Source organism: Microcaecilia unicolor, chromosome 4 (assembly GCF_901765095.1).
Source record: "Microcaecilia unicolor chromosome 4, aMicUni1.1, whole genome shotgun sequence".
Classification (NCBI taxonomy): Eukaryota; Metazoa; Chordata; class Amphibia; order Gymnophiona; family Siphonopidae; genus Microcaecilia; species Microcaecilia unicolor.
Window position 1 is genome coordinate 120,805,341 of NC_044034.1, and position 13,670 is coordinate 120,819,010.

At 43.5% G+C, this 13,670-nt stretch overlaps 1 protein-coding gene across 1 annotated transcript in view; it reads left to right on the forward strand.

The window, feature by feature from the left end:
* MYCBP2 (MYC binding protein 2) overlaps window positions 1–13,670 on the forward strand; it is a 937,772-nt gene that overhangs the window by 779,928 nt on the left and 144,174 nt on the right. The window contains 1 exon segment of the mRNA XM_030200587.1: window positions 10,368–10,524. Within this exon segment, the coding sequence (XP_030056447.1) occupies window positions 10,368–10,524 (157 nt within the window).

The following is a 13,670-nucleotide window of genomic DNA, read 5'->3' on the forward strand; positions in this document are numbered from 1 at the left end:
TGTTGTCAAGGTCCTTCTTTGGATGGTGTTCTTGTTTTTAAATCTTCATCAGGCAGCGAGGATCCAACGAAATCTTCCGACGTGGTCCTACAAATCGCCGGCACAAATCTCACTTGATTCTGTACTAGTAGGTTTTCTGTATACGATTAGGACCCTCAACCGTGGTCCTACCAATACTCAGCACCCATGTCTTTACATTACATTACTTTAGATTACTACCTGACATGGCAAAATCTGGTGCTGTAAAATGGTGTACCTACATAGCAAGGAGCATCTAAGTCAGTGTGTGGGGTCACATCATCAGTGGATGGAGCCACAGAAATAGGGCCACTCCTTCTCCCACTGTGGCCTATGCCTACTAGTGGCAGTCTGCATGTGGCTAATGAATATTCATCTTGGACACCTTCTGTTAAACTGGAAACCTCTGCAGAGTACCAGGGACTGTAAATGCACAAGGATCTACAGGATCTGTGCTCACTATTGCCATTGTTGCTTACCTCTGCTGACTTCCTGATTTGGAAGAATAGAGGAAGAAGAAAATTGGGGAGTACGGAGGAGACATGCTATATTGTTTTTATATGAGTTCACGTGAATTTTTAGCAGTTAAAATGGGGTTATATTAGATAAATTAGAGAAGTACTGATCTAAGCTTTTATGTGATTAGTTACCCTGAATGAAATATGATCTAGGGCAGTGATGGCGAACCTATGGCACGCGTGCCGTCGCTGGTCTGTCCATGCGCCGTCACTGGTCCGTCCGCCCTCCCTCCCACCGAGCACCAAGCTGGCTGCCCGCCCGCCCTCCCTCCCCTCCGAGCACCAGGGCCCCCCTCCTCCAAAATTTAAAAGGCATACCTGGTCGGGGTTAAGGTGGCGTCGGCAGCGGCAGCAAAAAGTGTGTTGTTTGCTCGGCGCGCCTTCCCTTCTGTCTCTCAAGCTCTGATCCCGCCCTCATTTCCTGTTTCCGCAAGGGCGGGACCAGAGCGTGAGAGACAGAAGGAAAGGCCGAAGGCGCGCTGAGCAAACACACTTTTCGCTGCCGCTGCCGCCTTAACCCCAACCAAGTATGCCTTTTAAATTTTGGAGGAGGGGGAGGCCTGGTGCTGGGTGTGAGAGAGGGAGGCCTGGTGCTGGGTGGGAGGCCTGATGCTTGGTGCTGGGTGGGAGGGAGGGAGACCTAATGCTGGGTGCTGGGTGGGTGAGAGGGAGGGAGGCAGGCCTGATGCTTGGTGGGAGGGAGGCCTGCCTGGTGCTGGGAGGGCAGGGGGGAGAGGAGAGTGGCTGAACATGGATGGAGGGCAAGAAATGAAGAAGAAAGGAGGAAAGTAAAGAAATAAATGGAAAGGAAGCCCTGGAAACGTAGTTAAGAGAACAGATAGAGAGCAGCAGAATCAGAGACTAGGACCAATATGGCTAGAAAAACAAAATCACCAGACAACAAAGGTAGAAAAAATCATTTTATTTTCATTTTAGTGTTTGGAATATGTCCAATTTGAGAATTTACATCTGCTGTCTTATTTTGCACTGGGTATACTGGAGCTGTAACAGCTTACAGAAATGATTTATAATGGAAAAAAAATCATGTATAATATTTTCAATGATGTCTGTTTATATGCGCCATGGCTGGTGTAAGGGGTGTGGCTATCATAGGGGTGGTGACCCCGCCCATAATGAGTACCAGCACCTGTTATTCAGGTTAAATTGCCCTGTTGGCACTTTGCGATAAATAATTAGATTTTGGGTTGCTGTTTGGGCACTCGATCTCTGAAAGGATCGCCATCACTGATCTAGGGTAAACAAAACCATGCTAGCCAAACTTTTTCAACAGTAGCAGAGTGTATGAGCAAATACATCTTCCTTAGCCTGATTTGTCACATTTATGTAATCTCTAGGAAGCAGAATTTTCTTTTGACAGGCTCAGACAAAAGGAAGCCCACTGTCAGTAAACAAACAAGTACAGACTTAGGTAGCAAGGATCATAGAAGTATTTTTATGAAAGGGAACGCTGCTAATGTATATCCTTTCAAATCCCAGGAGAAGGATACAAGTGTATGTGAACATCCGCTTTCAGACATTGTTATTGCTGGAGAAGCAGCTCATCCTTTACCTCATACTTTCCACCGACTTCTTCAAACCATCTCTGACCTCATGATGTCTCTTCCTAGTGGAAGTTCATTACAACAGATGGCACTAAGGTAGGTAGAAAGAAGGACTTTTAGATCACTTGTCAGGATAGTCAAAAAATGTTCATCATTGCATTATCAGACTATAGTGCATGTAAAAAAAACAAAAAAAAAACCCAAACAGACCCTTTGAGGTTCATCTGTATAATAAAACTCACCCTCAACGTTCTGAAGACACTGACGTCACTGAAGCCAAGCCACTGACGTCACTTCCTTCATGAAGGGTTCGTGGTGGTGAAGCCAGCGAATTCACCAAGTCTCTGGGCCCCGCCCTCGCGTCAAACGTGATGACGTCGAGGGCGGAGCAATGGCGTCAGTGGCTTCAGAACGAAGAAAGAGATGAAGGTGCATTGAAGAGGTGCAGAGCAATGGCGTCAGTGGCTTCACAACGACGAAGGGGTAGGGAGGGGAGGGGGTGTTGGGGAGGAAAACCTTGCTAGCACCCATTTCATTTGCTCCAGAAACGGGCCTTTTTTACTAGTTTTATAATAATGTGCATTGGCAAGAAAGGCAATAAGTACATATTATATTCTATTCTTATATATTGCTGTCTTCTAGAGAACCATAAATTGTGCATATCTTAAAAAGGCAACATAGAGATCTATGTGCCTTTGTAAAATAGCAAAATGAAACAAAAGCACCAGGAGCCTTCAAAAATGAGGCACAGTTCCTTTATTGGTCAAAGTCAATATACCATTATATAGACCCGACACGGGCTGTGTTTCGGCACTCAGCACCTGCGTCAGGGATCGATGAGCCCTGCAAAACCAAAACATGATAGGAACAAGAAACTCCACTCGTTTCTTGAATAGTGGAGCAATTGAAGGCTCCTGGTACTTTTTTTTCATTTTGTTATTTTTTCTTGTACTGTGTACCCTCTCCGTACTGTTATATTTCCTTTGTAAAATAGCCCGCATGAAAGCTGTCACACAGTTACACCTGCTCAGAGGTAGGAACAGTTTTGTACATGTATGTTCTGGTAGGAATTGATGGTTATGAGTGTGGAGAGCAATTTGTTTGGTGGCCGTTATAAAAAAAAAAGTAGGTGCTTGCTTTCCTTTATAGAATACTAGTGTAGCAGCATAAATACATGCATATAATTTAGGCACAACCACTTTACACCAGCTATAGAGCTGGTATAAATGCTCACACCTAGATTACTTTTTAAAAAATAGTGCGAATTTATAATAGTCTATCATTTATACCCATAACCATGTGCTCTATCCATGTGTACGCCCACTTTGAAATTACATCGCATCTGTGCACCATTTAATAGCATAGCAGATAGCCATAATATTCTCATTTACGTATGTATGTGCACATATTTTAGACATGGTCACTTAACCAGCCATAAAGCTGCTGTAAATGTGCACACCTAGATTGCAAAAGATCTTGTGTATATTATAAGATTTTATAATCTATGTGCCTTATTGTGTGCCCTGCCCAAGTGAACACTCGTTTGCAAAATAAATGTCATTACATTTTAGCGCATACTTACCGAATACTGCTCAACCAAGAAAATAGTCACTTATGTGTGTTCTTGCTGCCTAAAACTAGGTGGCTTCTTATAGGATCTAATTGTGTAAGATATATGCATAAGTGCCAATCTCATCCCCACTCTGCCCGTTTTCCCGAGAGCGTCTACACATATATTGTATGAAAATAGGCTCCTTTTTTAGTGCCTGTGTGGTGAAACAGGGGACTAATGTTTGTATGACATATTTGTTCCCAGTGCATTTCCCCTGTTTGGCCAGCAGATGATGTCTGTTTTTTGTTGGTAAAGCTGTTGCAGAAGTGACCATTTTCTTCCCACCTAAGCTCTGAGGATAAAAGTAACCTGTACTGTTGAATCTGCTGGAAATCTTTAGTCTCAGAGTGGGAGTTTGGAAGCTGCAGACCTCTATACTCTGTTCAAAACCTGTGAGCAGTTAATTTTCCTGAACTCCCCAGGTACTACTCAGATAGTGAATAAGTGTTTAGTTAGTTTAATATTGATTCCTGTTTAATTTACCTGTTATTGTTGCTGTTACACCTTTTTTTGTTCACTGACCACTGTTCAATTTTTCAATGATAATAAATCAATTCATTTATTAGCTCTGTTTGTTCTAGACTGACTAAGAATCCTGGTGTTTGTGTGCTTGGTCTGCGGGTGCTTTCTAGGACCTTTGGGACCCCTGAGATTGTGGCCCCAGTATCCTTCAAAACCACCAGGGAAATAACTTGCTGATGGGAGACTCATCCAGAGCAAGTGGGACCCAGCAGGCAGGTGGAAGGATATGCCAATATAGAGCACATGTGCAGGTGGTAGCAGGCCTGAATAGTGCTGGGACAGACCCTTTAGTTGGCCACAGGGTTAACCCCTCTCCCCCCCCCCCCCCCCCCCCAAGTGGGTTCTAGGTGTTTTGTGACATCCTGCTTTTATGTATGTATACACCGGGATTTTATTAGTATCTACCTGAGCGTATAAATGCTCTTCTGTATGCTCAAGTATAATTAACCTCTGCAATTCGTTGCCAGAGAATGTAGTAAAAGCAGTTAGCTTAGCAGGGTTTAAAAAAGGTTTGGATAGCTTCCTAAAAGAAAAGTCCATAAGCCATTATTAAAATGGACTTGGGGAAAATCCACTGCTTATTTCTAGGATAAGCAGAATAAAATGTATTGTATTGTTTTGGGATCTTGCCAGGTACTTGTGACCTGGATTGGCCACAGTTAGAAACAGAATGCTGGGCTTGATGGACCTTCAGTCTGTTCCAGTATGGCAATACTTATGTACTTAAGTCACATGTGGTATTTTCTGCAAATTATCCCAGGTGCTTTGATCAGTCATAAAGCTATTAAAATCAATCTTCCTAATGTGGAATAATCTTTAGAACATACCAGCTTCCTAGGCTAAGTTTTTATTTTTTTCTCAGCCATCTCAAGTGTAACCTTTATTATGATAATATGGAAACTTTAAATTGGATATTTGTGTCTCTTTCTTTTATCTTGGACAACTGGAATCTCTCTACATTGATATCCATTAAAGGACTTCCCTTATCATCCTGTTTGACTAATCCAGATGCATAGATTTATGTCACCCTGCTAGGAGATGGAGACACAGAATAGGGCTTTTCCAATGATAATGTCATTAGCGACATCACTGGAACTGTCTAGTATTTTCTGTCTTCAACACATCTTAAACTGGTGCAGCAGAACATGGCAAGACTCCCTAATGCTCTACCCTTTGGGCCCTGTCTTGAGTTCACTGGGCCTAGTCGAGGTTAGGAGCTCTCAGGCATTTGTCTACAAACCCTAACTGATGCAGGAATTACCACTATTGTTAGCAGAATCTGTGGTACTTCAGGAGTCAAACACCACACACCAGAATAAGAGAGAAATCTTCTTTATTTGCCAGCAAACAAAGTAGGACATCAGCGCTAGCTCTCTCCTTCAGCTCTCTGTGTCTTGTGTCTCTGTGTCTTAGCTCTCGGTGTCCTGTCTTCTCCCGTCTCTCTGTGTTTTGGCTCTCCTGTCTGTTCTGTAAGCTGCTTCTGTTCTCATTTATATATTGTCCCTCTAGCCCCCCTTTCTCACCAGATGGTAAAGAATAGATTGATTACCCTGTCTTGAACTAATTATCTCTACACATTACTCAAAATATCAGTTACATAGGTTTGATATTTCCTAAACTGACCTATGACCTGGGGCCTCTCAAACTAGACAATGTGGCACCTATCTCCTGCATTTTATTATTATTGAATTCTCAGATTCCCGGTTAACTTCATAACTAGCTGGGTTCATTAAGGGGCCAATCTTACTTAATGGCACACAGACTTTCAGGAGACCGGTCCTACACTTAGCTATAATCCATCAAGGAGAAGAGTTGACTTTTCCTGACCTCTTTCACCTAGCTAGGACTGTGGATAATTCAAACCAGATGATGACCTCTTAAACTGCAGACAAATCTCACTTGAAAAGTCAGACAAAGATGTAACACTGAATTGAAAAGATATTTTACATAGAGAAATAGAACTTATTAATTAAACAGAATAAAACATATTTTAAAATAAGCAAAAATCAGAATTCCTTATAAGACGAAATCTAAATCATCTAGAATTATTTAAATCTAAACTATCTCCTTCTAAACAGCATTCAGCCTAATCTTTTAAAACTGCTTACTTGCTAATCCCCTCGAGACTGTCCAGTATGCCTTACTTAGAGTGGCATCCAGATGTGGTTTATTATGCCTTTGAACTAGCATTAACAATCCATCACTCAAAAAGGGACAAAGAATGTTTCATTTCTCGCTGACCTTTCTAACCTCTAGTCTAGCAAAAGCTAGACATTTGAGTAATTAAACCCAGATGGCATTCTACCACTTGCAAGATTGAACCAAAATTAAACAGAATTAACAAATTAATATGATTTCTCTGTCCAGGCTGCCTCATAACCTGATGAGTGCTGACTTTCCTTGAGCTACCAGCTTTTTGAGGGAGAGTCCTGCTACTCTTTGGGGGCTCCTGCTGAATCAGGGTGTCAGTAAGAGGGTCCCTTTGGCTTAAGGGCCAGGCTCCTGCCTCTTATTTCTTCTTCCAGTTGTTGCTTTAGTTCCCATTGTGTTGTCTTTCTTTGCAGGATGTTAGCCTAGTAAAGTTATTTTGAAAAGGGGGGAAGCAGTTACAGCGCAGGAAGGACTGTTTTCAGAACATCCACAGTCTGGAGATCTTTGACCGCTACAGCAAGTACTTCCCGCACATCTAGACAGGTCTAATAAGTTGATAAGAGAGGAGATAATTGGTATTGCCTGTGAATTTCCTTTCTTGGAATCCTGTTATACCAGTCCAGGGCCTTCCCAGGAGATTCCTTAGCTATCTGTGGAGGTTTCTTCAGTTTGGGCATAATTTATCCGTGCAGAAGAATTGGTATTGGGATATCTGTTCTATTGCAATATTTTCTTCAGTTTTGTTCAAAGTTGTTGTCTGCGGTGACTTTGTCATGCATATACCAGAAAGTTCCAGAGTGTGCCCACCCCTTTTACTAGTAATAATGTCACTGAAAAAAACGTTCTCTGTTTTCATCTGTGGCAGAGTTGCATAAACCCACACATCTGCACTAGTCTGTCTGGTTTCAAGAAAGGAAATTAACAAGTGTGACTACATTTCTCCATCTAAAAGTATAGTGCATAAGCTTTTCAGACCACATAGGATATATGAAGAAGGAGCTTGATGATTTCCCAAAGGGCATGTATCTTTTTTTGTTGGTCCTTTAGAAGGTACTGCAACCTAAAGAGAATCCGTGTTTTCTTCAGGACCTGTACGACTACTAGAGCAGTATACTGGAATTCAAGAGAGAGTCTATTACATGACTTAGCAAGTCAGTCTGCTGCAAAGAAAGGAAGTATCACTATCTGAAAGTCCTCAAAAGGACCATGACTTAAGAAGAAAAAGCACCAGCTATTACAAAGTTGTGAAGAGAGCAACCACCTAAACATCTGTGTCTCAACACAATGGCAGAAGTTTAGAATAGCAAAACATTTCTCATCTTTTGATAATCAACCTCTATATTTAAACTGTCTCCAGCTAAGACATCTGTATTATTCAATTATTAACAATCTATCCACCCAAGAATTACAAAGCTGTCATATTCTATGAAGAAACAGAAGACTATGTCAGATAATTTGACCTGACATAAGATCCTAACCCTCTCCTTTAAGGTTCTTCAAACTAGCTCTCTCTCCTATTTATCTTCGCTCCTTACCCCTTACACACCCACTTGCTCATTTTGCTCTTTTACTGCCCACCACCTCAGGTTCACTGTTCTCGTCTGGAATCTACCAGGCATTTTACCGTCTTCTATATTGTACCCTTTCTTTTGAACTCTCTGCCGTCTATCTTACAAGCAGAAGAATCTTACCTTAGATTCAGAGAAAGCTTAAAAACAAACCTTTTTACTTTGGCCTTCCCTGATGCTGTAGGGGGATAGGGACCTCTAGGCGTGAGCGTTGGCCGTGGATTGAACGGACTGGTGTGTTTTGTCTACCTTTTTATGTAGCTCCTTATGTGCTAGTATCTTGTGTTTTCTGTTCTGTCTGGTTTTATATTAAGTTAATTTTATATAATTGTATGTTTTAATCTATAAGCTGCCTTGATTGCAGTGTAGATAAGGTGGTATTCTAAATCATTAATAAACATATATCTTTGAGAATTCTTCAGTAGTGAGCACAACAACATGCAGTCTGCTATAACTTGCCAGAACTAAGAAAATATGAAACTGTCCCCAGCGTACTTAAGCCCAGTTTGGATTTATATATTGAAGGCTTCCACAAAAGCGTCAAATCCTAAATCTTTAGTAATAGAAGATGCTCCAACTAATTTACCTGTTGAATGAAGATCTATAGAAGCTTCAGAAGAGCCAACAGATCTCTGTGTAACCAACTGATAAAATATGATAGTGGCAGTGATACTGAATGCAAAACTACATCATAGATATATACAGACAGCTACATGATGGACATTCAACCATGAATGTACCAAAGATGCCACTACAGAGTACAGAAAAGTGCTAGAACTTATGCAGTCTCTTCTAATTCATCGCCAGGAGTAATCACTCGGACTTCCCATCATAAGCAAAATTTTACTTCTACCTGAAATCTGTAATCCAGGTCAGCTGAAAGGTTCTGGTATTGCCAAACTTAATAAATATTTCTGGAGTCATTGAATCCATTTTAAAACTTCTGCTGACTACCATAAACAGCACTGACCTTCTTAGGAAAATTGCATCTGACAAATGGCCCCTTTGGTCTTGAAAGTTCATGTACAATCTATCTAAATAATTCTCACCTCCAACATTCTGAAGCTCACTCTGTGCCAGGGAAACACTGAAGCCCTGCACTGTTGGTAGGCTAGGCTGTCAGCACCACTCAGTGTCACTCATGCACCACTCACTCTCACTCATAGACCCGCCCTCAGCCACGCCCCTTCTGGACATAATTCGCTACCCCAACGTTCTAATGAAGCCTCAGAAATTTCCCAAAGTTGAAGATCCTAGATCGCAGTGTGTCTGCCCTGCCCTCGCGTCAAATGTGATGACATTGAGGACGGAGCAGATACACTCAACAAATCACATTGCCCACCAAAAAGTGGCGTACACCACGACGCGAACGAAGGACGCCGGCAGACCAAGGGGGGGCCCTGCCGCACACTCTCTGGAACAAGGAAGGGACACACAATTCCCGCACTTCACACGCCGATCCAGTGCAGCAAAAAGGCGCCGTAAAGTTCCACCACATCCCCCCACCCTGTATCCGCACCCACTGCCACCCCCCTTTCACTCCCACCCAGGTCGTCCATAATGCCGCTCCTCTCTCCGTCCGTCCACCCACCCAACATACCTGCCCAAACACGATCACCTGTTTTTTAGAAGCAAGATGGTACAGCAGGCAGCCAGCACACATTGGCTGTTCACTCTCAAGCCGCTCCTCCTCTAACCTGACGTCAGTGCCCCTGATGGTCGAACCCAGAGGACCGCAGCGACATCAGAGGCCAGAGGAGGAGCAGCTTCAGAGTGAACAGCCAATGTCTGCTGGCTGCCTGCGGTGCCGACTTGCTTCTAAAAAACAGCTGATTGTGTTTGGGCAGGTATGTTAGGTGGGTGGCTAGAAGAAGAGGGGGGAACGGCAGTATTGACGACCTGCGTGGGGGTGGAAAGGGGGTGCGGAGACTGGAAACGTTTCTCTGCAATCCCCTTGAGCCAGAAACGGGCCTTTTTTTACTAGTAACGTATATTTTTGGTCCTTTAAAAGGTATCACACATTGCAGACAATCTGTTTTTCTGCAGGACCAAAGTTACTGTTAAGATTCTATACGATCTTTGATGGCAAGATAATATCAATAGCCACTGGCACATGGGTAATGTAACTTTTGTATGTAGAAACATAGAAGTGGGCAAAAAGGACTTCTTCACCCACCTACCTACGGTGTTGCCACATGACTTATTCAATCTATGATATCCTCTCTCCTGCCAATAAGGTCCTCCTTTATATCTGTCCTTTTACTTGTTTGAATTCTGACACCATTTTGGATCCTGTAAATATCCACAGGAAGTCTATGCAGATGTCCAACTTCACTTCAACTTAATATGATTCCTTGAAATTGGTAAACAACATTCAGCGGGTATCTTTTTTTTCTGAATTTCTCTTTCCAACTAGGTGCTGGAGTCTCAAGTTTAAGCAGTCCGACCACCAGTTCCTGCATCAAAGCAATGTCTTCCACCACATTAATAATATTCTTTCCAAGTCTGATGATGGAGATAGTGAGGAGAGTTTTAACATCAGTATCCAGTCCGGATTTGAAGCTATAAATCAGGTAAGTCTTAATTTGCTAAAGGTTATGTAGTTTGTACTTCATGGCCACCTCTGTCCTACCGCACACATGCATCCACCCACTCGCACACACCTCCAGCAAAACATATCTTTCCATATCGTCCTTACACTGTTCCAGAACTTGCGGGTTAGTCATGTCCATTGAGAACTCAGAAGTGAGCTGAAGCATATAACCCTAGCCAGGAAGCTTCAACAGGTGGAAGGACGTAGCTTCAACCCTGAGCTCTTGTTAGGCCGTTCCTGGTCCAGTTGGTCAACTGGCTCCCAGTTGAGCTAGTCAGGCTTCTGCCTTCATAGGAGGTCATCCCAGGTGATTCCAGGGCACTGCCTCCTGAAGCCCCTGCTACACCCCTGCCCCCCAGTTGATGTTCAGCAAGGCTCAGCAGCTAGTTTAAACTGGCAGCAAGAAAAATAAATAAATGAGAGGCTGATTTAAGGGAAACAGCTGATGCTAGTGAGCCATTTCTGTCTTTCAGTGGGAGTGGCTTTGTGTTGATGCAATGATTGGAGCTGGGCCAGTGGAGCACAGGAGCTGTAAGTCTCTCTCCTGATTTTTATCCCAGAGTGGCGAACAGGGCGCATCTATGAGTTTCCTTTTGGAGGGAGGGGCTCTTGCCAAGCTGCTATAAAAACCCATATAAGGGGCATGACTGGGCAATGGCAGCCCTCACTGAAGCGGTTAAGAGGGGCTCCCACTGCAAAGCCTGCTGAGGACCTTCCAACCGCTGCGTGCCTTGTAAGTTGGGCAAGGCATGTGAAGAGGAGACTGGCTCTCAGGAGCAAGGGCTGATGCTGGGTTTTGCCACAAATGTTGAATTCCCCTGATATAGCCACCAGCGTTTTGACTGCCTCCGTGAGACTGTAACCAGTGTTTCAGTATCCATGCTGGGCAGTCTTGTAGTAGGAGGCTAAGGTTGTTTGTAAATTACTGGCCACATATGACCTTCAATTAGTGGTGTCTAGAAATCATGCAGCTAAGAATACCATCTACATCTATTTGAAACGCATCAGATTTCCCACTGAGACCATAGTGATCAGAGCGCTCAGGCAGTTGAACCCATTCTACCAGGGACAAAAGAGCAGGGATTTTACTCTCAAGTATTTTCTAATCATAAAAAACAGAAGTTAAAGAATTCTGTCCCACCCTGGATCTAAGGACCCTGAGCAAGTTTTTCTTAAGAGAAAAAAATTCAGGATAGTTTCAAAAAGCACCTAATTCCTTTTTGTGAGACTGTATTCTGGACTTAAAAGATGCTTACACTCACATAGAGTTATGTCCCAGTCTCAGGAGGTGTCTCACGTAGTTAAACACTGCTATCACTGTTGCATATTGCCTTTTTGACTTTTCACATCTGCTCCTTGGATATTCATGAAATGCCTTGTGCATATCTACCGAGAATGGCAGCGTACATATCCTCCTATTTGGATGATTGGCTGGTCAAGAATATATCTTGAGAAGAGGCAAAAGGATCAGTGCTCACAATCATCTGAGTTCTAGAATTACTGGGGATTGTCATACACTATCCTAAGTCCCAACTACGCCTGTCACCAAAATTAGAATCCATAGGAGATCTGCTAGACATGATTCAGGTGAAAGCCTTTATACCACCTCAAAGGATCACCAGTCTAGCATCTGGTGCGGTTGAAATCTAAAGATGTCAGCAGAAATAAGCTTGGAACAAGTTGAGGATATTGGGCCACATGGCCTCAGCGATACATGTAACACCCCTGTCACATCTCAAGATGAGATGATCTCAATGAACCTTTCATACACAGTGGACACAGGCCACTCACAGATTGTAGGACACCATATCTATCCCAGAGCTCCTTTAGCACTCTGTCCTGTTTAATGGTTCCGTCGGATTTTGACAAAAGACGTATCATTTCAGATTCAAAAAGTGCTAATGACAGATGCTTCCAAGCTGAGCAGTGGAGCCCTTGTAGATGGCTTTCACACTCAAGAGTTGCGGTCCACCCAGAAGAAGCAATCAGATAAATTTCCTGGTATTGAGAACCATCTGGAAAGCTGTATTTCAGAGACCAGTTGGCAACAAACTTGTGTTGATACAAACAGAAAATCAAGTAATGATGGAGGAACAGGGTCATACTTCCTGTGTCAGGAGTCTCTCAGAATGAGGAATTGGGCCATGTCTCATAAAATGGCCTTCAGGTCCACTTAATTGGCAGGAAATTACAACTGCCTGGCAGACAAGCTGAGTCATATAGTACAAGCACATGAAGTGGGCCTTGGATAAGATGACGAAGGGCCTCTGAGGATTTTGAGAATGGGCCACTTTCTCAATAGTTCTTTTTGCCACTCCTCAAAACAGGAAGGTACCTCACTTCTATTCCAGTATAGAAACAAGCGGCAAGCTAGCCTTGGACACCTTCCTCCTATATTGACTGGAGGGTCTTTCTCTTTGCTGTTACATACTTGCAGTTGCGTACCTGTTTGAGCCATGTGATCCCACCAGAGCCCACCCATGGCAGATGGAACACCAGCACCAAGTCCTCCTTAAGCCTGGAGCTATGGGTGTAGTTTCATCGTTTCATACATATTCATTATGGTTCTTCAACCCCCACCCCCCAGACTAATGGGGAAATTTCTCTCATGTCCCCCACATTCACACAAATTAGCAAGGGGAGAGTGCACTATCCTTAAGCCTGACACAGCACCATCTCTGTTTACTTTCTCCAAATCCCAGCTCTTTCTCCTTCCTTATCAGCAACTCTCCATACCATGCCACATAGAAAAAAATACCCCCCCCCCCCCCCAAAAAAAAAAAAAAAACAGGCAGCACTTTTCCATCCCTTCCCCCCACACCTTACAGGCAGCACTTTTTTCCTAGCCCTCCTTCCCCAGAGGCAGCACTAACCCTACCCCTCCCTCTTTTGCATAACTTTTTTTCTCTGAGGACAAGTAGGCTGCTTATTCTCACTGATGGGTTGACGTCCGATGGCAGCCCCAGGACCGGAATTCTACCTAGCAACAAAGTTTGCTAGAGCCCTTGTGCGCATGAGTGAGCGCACCGCGCATGCGCGGCCATCTTCCCGCCTGTCGCGTGAACGTGCCCCTCAGTCTCTTTTTTTCCCGCGGTCAGGGTGGCTGTTTTTCGGTTACTCTGCTCC